The sequence below is a fragment of the Talpa europaea genome, assembly GCF_964194135.1.
Source record: "Talpa europaea genome assembly, chromosome: 1".
Classification (NCBI taxonomy): Eukaryota; Metazoa; Chordata; class Mammalia; order Eulipotyphla; family Talpidae; genus Talpa; species Talpa europaea.
The window spans coordinates 32,526,169-32,533,127 of NC_140073.1; the positions used below are offsets into that span (position 1 = coordinate 32,526,169).

Here is a 6,959-nt window from a genome sequence, read left to right on the forward strand (position 1 = left end):
TTAAGACAAGCTGAATTCTGTGACCTGCCAGGGGCATCCTAACTGATGAGCCCCACAACACTGCTTAGTGTGCTTCAGGAAGTCTCAACTGGACAACAATCTTCCTGAAGAAATCCTCCCAACGCAGCCTCCAGGCTGCCAGGGCACCTTCTGTAAACCAGAATGACCGTTTTTCTTCTACTTACAAAGTTAGACGGCCTCCTCTGTCTTCAGAATAGTAAGTGCTGTTAAGAATGGCAAAGCACAGCTTCACAATTTGGCCCCTGCCACCTTCTCTTGTCTCACCTCTTACAGCTCTAAGGCTACTTCAAGGCTCCGGGTTCCCTCTGCCTGGAATGCCCTTCTTAATCTGGCTGACACACACTTGAAGAGTGAGCTCCTCGAATCAATATAATCAAAATGACTATCCTGCCTGAACAATATATAAATTTAACACCATCCCCATCCAAATTATCTACAATATTTTTCAAAGAAACAAAAAGCATTGAAATTTATATAGAACTACAAAAGGCCTCAAGTTGAAAACACAATTCTGAGAAAAAAGGAGAAATGGCGGTATCGTGTTACCTGACCTCAGACATTACCATAAAGCAACAGTAATAAACACAACATAGTATGGACACAAAAATAGACACATGGATCAATGGAATAGTATCAGAAGCCTAGAAATCAATCCATGTACATTTCAGTATCTAATCTACGATAAAGCAGAGTACAATGAAAAAGGGACAGTCTCTTTAAAATATGGTTCTGGGAAAACTGGAGTGACATTGGGTTACTCTGACTCCAGCTTAAAAAAAAACTCAATGGATTGAAGATTTAGATACAAGACCTGCAACAATAAAATACATAAAAGAAAATATTAGAAATGCATTCCATGACATCAATGATAAGATGTTTTTGGAGATTTGACCCCTGTGGCAAGGGAAATAAAACCAAAAATAAACAACAGGGATTACCTCAAGTTAAAAAGTGTTTACACGGTGAAAGAAAATGCAAGATTAAAAATACATCTCATCAAGTGGGAGAAAATATTCACACTGCACACACATGCATACACATACACAAGGTTAATATCCAAGACATGTAATAAAACCTCACGGTTCAACAACAAAAAATCCAATCAACAAATGGGCATTATTTATGAACAGACAATTCACCAAAGAGGATATCCAGAAAGTGAATAGGTATTTTAAAAAATGATTATCCTTGCTTCCAATCAGGGAGATGCAGGTTAAAACCACAATACCATACCGTCTCACATCCATGAGAATGATACATATTAAAGACTCCAACAAGTGCTGGAGACGTTGCAGAAAAAGAGGAACGCTATTATACTGTTGGTAGGAATGTAAACTGGCACACTATTATGGAAAGCAATCCAGATTTACCTTAAAAAACTAAAATTGGAAATACTGTACAGCCCAGTAATCCCACTCTTGGGCATCTATCTAAAGAATATGAAACCACACACATACACAAAACCTAAATATTCTACAATGTTCATAGCACCATTCTTTATAACAGTTAACATAGCAGCTTAAATGTCCATCAACAAATAATTGATCAAGAAGTGGTATATCCACACTATGGAGTACTATTCAACCAAAAGGAATGATGAAATGCAGCAATTTTCAGCAAGATGGAGGGAGTTTGAGAGAATCATGCAGTAAAGCAAATCAGAACGAGAAAAACAAATACTGGACATCTACACATCAGACAATTTGATAAAGTAAAATACCAAAAATAATGGACATTAATAAACACTGAGTTCTTGGAGGTTAAAAGTTCTCTGAGATTAAAAGAGCAGCAGGGGTGGAGTGGACAGGACAGGACAAGAGGATACAAGAATGGTGGTGGGGGGAAAAAAGTAAAATTTTAAAATATATAAATTAACTTTTAAAGTATATTAAAAGGAAATCATTGATGAAAGAGTAGGAGGCATTCAATCCCACATTAAAGGATTGAAAAATTATAAAACTGTATTTTCAAAGTTGAGACAGGATATGAGAGTTACTATTGGATCTAATTCTGGGGAAGGCAGTAAGTAAGTTACTGTTTTCTATACAACTTTGAAGTAGGTAACAAGCTAATGTATATTTGAATATCTAAAAGAGGAATATATGTAATATGCAGAATTCTCAAACATGGAATTTCTTGGCAAAACAAAATAATACCTCACATAAACTAAAGAAAGAAGTTTGGAAAATACTGGCTGGCATTGAACAAAATTGCACTTGAAGGAAGGTTTAAGTTTTCTCAGTAGGTTATATATCACATGGTCAATATCTAAACATATTGGTAGGGTGCCAAGTATTTACTTCCAGACATAGTTGAATATTTATACTCAGATGTCCTTACTTCTCGTCCCATAAATATGAATACCAATGACCCTGCTTGGATGCGCAGCGGTGGAGAAAGAAACCAAAGGAAAATCTAAGTCTAGCTGGATGCTGGTCACTGTGCACAGAAAACACAGTTGCAGGATATAACTGTATGTCTATTTCTAGTAATGGACAATGTGAAAATAAAATAATTTCATTTACAACAGCATCAAAATGAAAAATATAGTAATATATTTGACAAAATAAGACTTAGGCACTGAAAGCTACAAAATTAAAGAAATTAAAGTCCTATTTTTTTTTAAAGTCCTGTGTTCATAGACTGAAAGTTTTTGGGTTTTTTTTTTTAAGATTTATTTATGTATGTATGTATGTATGTATGTATGTATGTATGTATGTATACAAGCACTGGGTACAGTCAGAAGTGCGGGAGGGTGAGAGAATTCACCAGAGCCAGAGCGGGGAGCAGAGCAGGCAGAAAGACTGAAGTACACTGCTGATGGGAGCAGCCAGCGGCAGGAGAGGTCTGCGTGCCATGCAGGACCCTCCTCTGGTGGCCGGAGAGAAGCCGGGGATCGAACCCAGCGCTGCAGAGACTGTGGGCAGCTTCGCAACCCAGCGCTCAACCGCTGCACCACTGGGGAGGCCCCATAGATTGAAAGTCTTAATATAGATGGCAATACTCCCCCAATAAACTACAGACTCAACATAATCTATCAAAATTCCATGGGGATGTAATTGGCTTTTTCTATTTGCAGAAATTGACAAACTGTTCCTCAAATTTATATGGATATACTGCATCATAAGACTGATAAATCAATCTTGGAAAAAAAACAAAGTTGGAAGATTCACATTTCACAATCTCAAAACTTACAAAAAGCTACAGTAATCAGGGCCTCCCTGGTGGCCTGGGTTAAGGCTCGGTGCTACCATCAGAGGGCCCACCTCACCATGCCTGCTTTGGATCCCCAGCCAGGTAGCTAACCCACATGGCACAGCAGACCTCTCCTGTCTCTCGCCTGCTGCTCCCCTTAGCAGTGTATTTCAGTATATCCACCTGTTCTGCTTCCTGCTCTGTTTCTGGTGAATCCTCTCACCCTCCTAAGCCCCCGTACCTCTTGCCTACACTCCAGTTCTTCTATGAATAAATAAAGTATTTTTTAAAAAGCTATAGTAATCAAGATTTAAGGGCCTCCCCTGGTGGCGCAGCGGTGGAGCGCTGGGTTGCGAGGTTGCCCGCAGCCTCTGCAGCACCAGTTCAATACCCGGCCACTGGCGAGTGACCCACAAAAAAAAAAAAAGATTTAAAGTGAAATAAGTCAGAGAAAGACACATACTATATGACCTCTCTTGTATGTACAAGAGAGAAACAAAAATAAACAGAAAAAAACAAAGTCAAACATACAGAGAACAGATTGGTAGTTGCCAAAGGGCAATGCTATTAATAATACTGTAACATATATTTGAAAGTTGCTAACACAGTAAATCTTAAAGTTCTCATTATAAAAAAAATTTGTATCTGTAAGTGGTGACATGGTGATGATGTTAAACAGACTTACTGTGATAATTGTTTTGTAATATGTACAAAAGTCTTATTTTGTTTATCTGAAAGTATTTATATGCCCTAATGATTTAAAAAAGACAGTATGGTCCTAGGATAAGGACAGGTACGTTTGATATACACAGTATATATACACACACACACACAAGTACATGTTGATATATCTAGAATATGTATATACACATTCTAATATATGTATGAACCAGAACTGAGATTCCAAAAATAAAGTCTCACCTATCTAGTAAACTGATTTCAATAAGGGTGCCATAACAATTAGGTGTAAAAAGAACAACCTTTTCAATAATGATGCTGAGATAACTGTATATCCACATGAAACTGAATTTCTACTTTACACCAAAGACTTAAATGTAAGAGCTAATATTACACTATATTTGAAAACAGACATAAATCTTCATGACCTTGGGTTTGGTGATAATTATTTGGACATGACACCAAAAGCAAAAGCAATAGAAGTAAAAAAAAAAAAAAAAACCCACAAACCAGACAAACTAGACTTTATTATTAGAATCTTTTCCTCTTAAAAGGACATCAAGAAAATGAAGAAAGTCCACTGAATGGGAAAAATATTTGCAAATTATACCTCTAATGTATTTAAAAATATATAAAGAACTCTTACAACCCACCAATAATAGACAAGTAACCCAATTTTTAAATGGGCAAAGGATCTGAATACACATTTCTCTAAAGAATATATAAAATACCAATAAACACACAAAAAGATGCTCAACGTCATTAAGCATCTGAGAAATGCAAAGAAGATAATATACCATTCACATCCACTAGGATGGCTACAATCAAAAAAAGAAAATAAGTGTTGGCAAGATGTGGAAAGTTGGAAATCCTGTATACTGCTGTTGGGAATGTAAAATGGTGTGGTGACTTTGGGGAAACAGTTTACCAGTTCCTCAAAAGGTTAGCTATAGATTATAGATTAATCATATGACCCAAAAATCACACTCTTAGTTCCAGGCACACAAATGTTTAGATTACCCAAATGTATGTACCCAAAAGATGAAACATGTCCACACTAAAATTATACACAAATGCTAGTAGTGCCATTATTTATAATAGGTGAAAAGCAAAAACAACTCAAATGTCTACAACTGATGAATGGATAAACTGTGATATAGACATACACACCCAGAATATTACTCAGCCATAAAAAGTAACAAAGTACTGATACATGCTATATTAGAAACCTTGACAGCTTCATGTTGTAAGTGAAAGATGCCAATGAGAAGTGATGACATGTTATATGATTCTATCTTCACTCTACAACATGCAGAAGAGTCTCTCCCATTCACATTCAACAGAACTTACTCAAGCTAATTCAGCATAATGGGAATTCAATTAATTAAAATAGTTTAGAAGAATATTCACTGTAGAGGGTCATCATGAATGTTTTTCTTCAAGGCAAACAATACCACTGGACAAAATGAGTAAAAGTTTTAGGATTTTGTAATCAGAAAGAAAACAAACATGCAAAGATTTTCTAAAAGTCTCTTCTATGTAGATGGTTTTGCAAGCATAAACATTATGGGACAAATTCCAGAAACAGAACTTTGGGTTCAATCTGCCCTCCACTCCTAGAGCTGGGTGCTTTGCTCTAGGGGTTTTCATACAGTAAAGAAGGTGGGACTACACCCAGCGTGCCCAAATTAGAGGAAGTGAATTTCAGTTCAAAAGGAGCTGTCCAATAAGCAATAGTGTGGATGTGTAAATGCCATCTCAGTAATGGAAATTTGGGCTATTAAATCTTCAAGTTATATTTTAAAAGGCACAAAAAGAGCCTGGAACCAGAAAGAGCCCAAAATCAAGTTGAAGCCACAACGAATTAAAACTAACAATGTCGACTCTGACGCTTGGTGACCCGAAGGAGGGACATCCATGGGGCGCCTTCCTGACGCAAAGGTAGGTCAGTGAGGGGAAGAGGTAAGGAGTGTAGAGCAAGAGGTGTGTGTGGGGCCACCTAGAGGGTGCCCAGGCACACACGCACCCCCAGCCCTTCTGCAGCAGGACCCGGGAGGCACCTGCTGGGGTGGGGCTGCTCCCTGCTGATGCAAAAGGGAACCGCAGGGTTTGGCACCTCCCAAACACCACTCGTCCACCTTCTCCAGAGCCATGTCACAGATACCCAGGTGGGGCCCGGAGACTCCTGGAGCGAGCCCTCCTGGGAGCATCATTCTCCCTGAGGCGACGGGAGGCGCTTGGCCCCGCAGGTCCGCGCTCACCTTCAGGAGCCTGGGGCGGCTCCGGCCGCTTTCCGCGCCACAGGAGGGCCTTGGGCAGCAGCAGCGACACCGCCAGAACGAGCCCCGAGGCCAGGGCCACCCTCTGCACCGTGGAGTAAGCCATGGCCGCACGCCCTCGCCGCCGGCGCAGCCTCCAGCCGGAACCGGAACCGCAGCGCCTGCGGCCTCCCGCGACCCAACATACCGCGGACTGCGCGACGCGACGGCGGCGCGCGAGGGACAAGAGCGCGAAGTGCCTCCCACTCCGCGCAGGCCGCGGGGCTCACCTGCCCCTCCCGTAGCTGTGATTGGTACCTGCCCCTCCGGTTAGAACAGTCTGGAAGCTCCTTCGCTCTTTCCCCGCGCCTTTGGAGCACTCTGTGCCCGAGTCGCTGGCAGACCCCCACCACCTCTGCGCGCAGCCACCCCGGGCCACGCCATCCATTTCCTCATCACTGCACCCAGCTCCAGCCTTCAGCGCCTGCCCACGCCCCCTCATCCACTCTCCACCTGCAGCCAACCCGGATAATGCCAACATGCAATTCTAGTCATCGCTCCCCACAGCTTAACACCTCTCGGAAACTTTTTCCTCAGATCAACGGTGAGACTATAATCCCAAGGTGTTGCATGATCTGGTCTTACCAGTGCTCTCTCCAGACTGGACCGTTTGTTATTTTCCGAGCATATTCCTAGGAAACAAGCTTTGCTTGTCCTGTTCGCTGCCTGGAAAATTCCTGACCATCTCCACCTGTTAAAAGTCTCTCTGAAGAACAGCTGAAAAATACGACCCTTGTGAACCATGTT

The 6,959-nt window shown here is 41.0% G+C and overlaps 1 protein-coding gene across 4 annotated transcripts in view; it reads right to left on the reverse strand.

Moving 5' to 3' along the window:
* The window catches only part of RIC3 (RIC3 acetylcholine receptor chaperone), a gene marked incomplete at both ends in the record, with an annotated part of 40,730 nt that extends 34,432 nt beyond the window's left edge, over positions 1-6,298 (reverse strand). For 3 of the 4 annotated variants that reach the window (XM_084235529.1, XM_084235528.1, XM_084235527.1), the window contains one exon: positions 6,156-6,279. In XM_084235529.1, the coding sequence (XP_084091655.1) occupies positions 6,156-6,279 (124 nt within the window). Of the gene's footprint in view, positions 1-6,155 lie in introns of all 4 variants that reach the window. The other variant, XM_084235530.1, reaches the window with a different exon arrangement.
* Between the last annotated feature and the right edge of the window lie 661 nt (positions 6,299-6,959).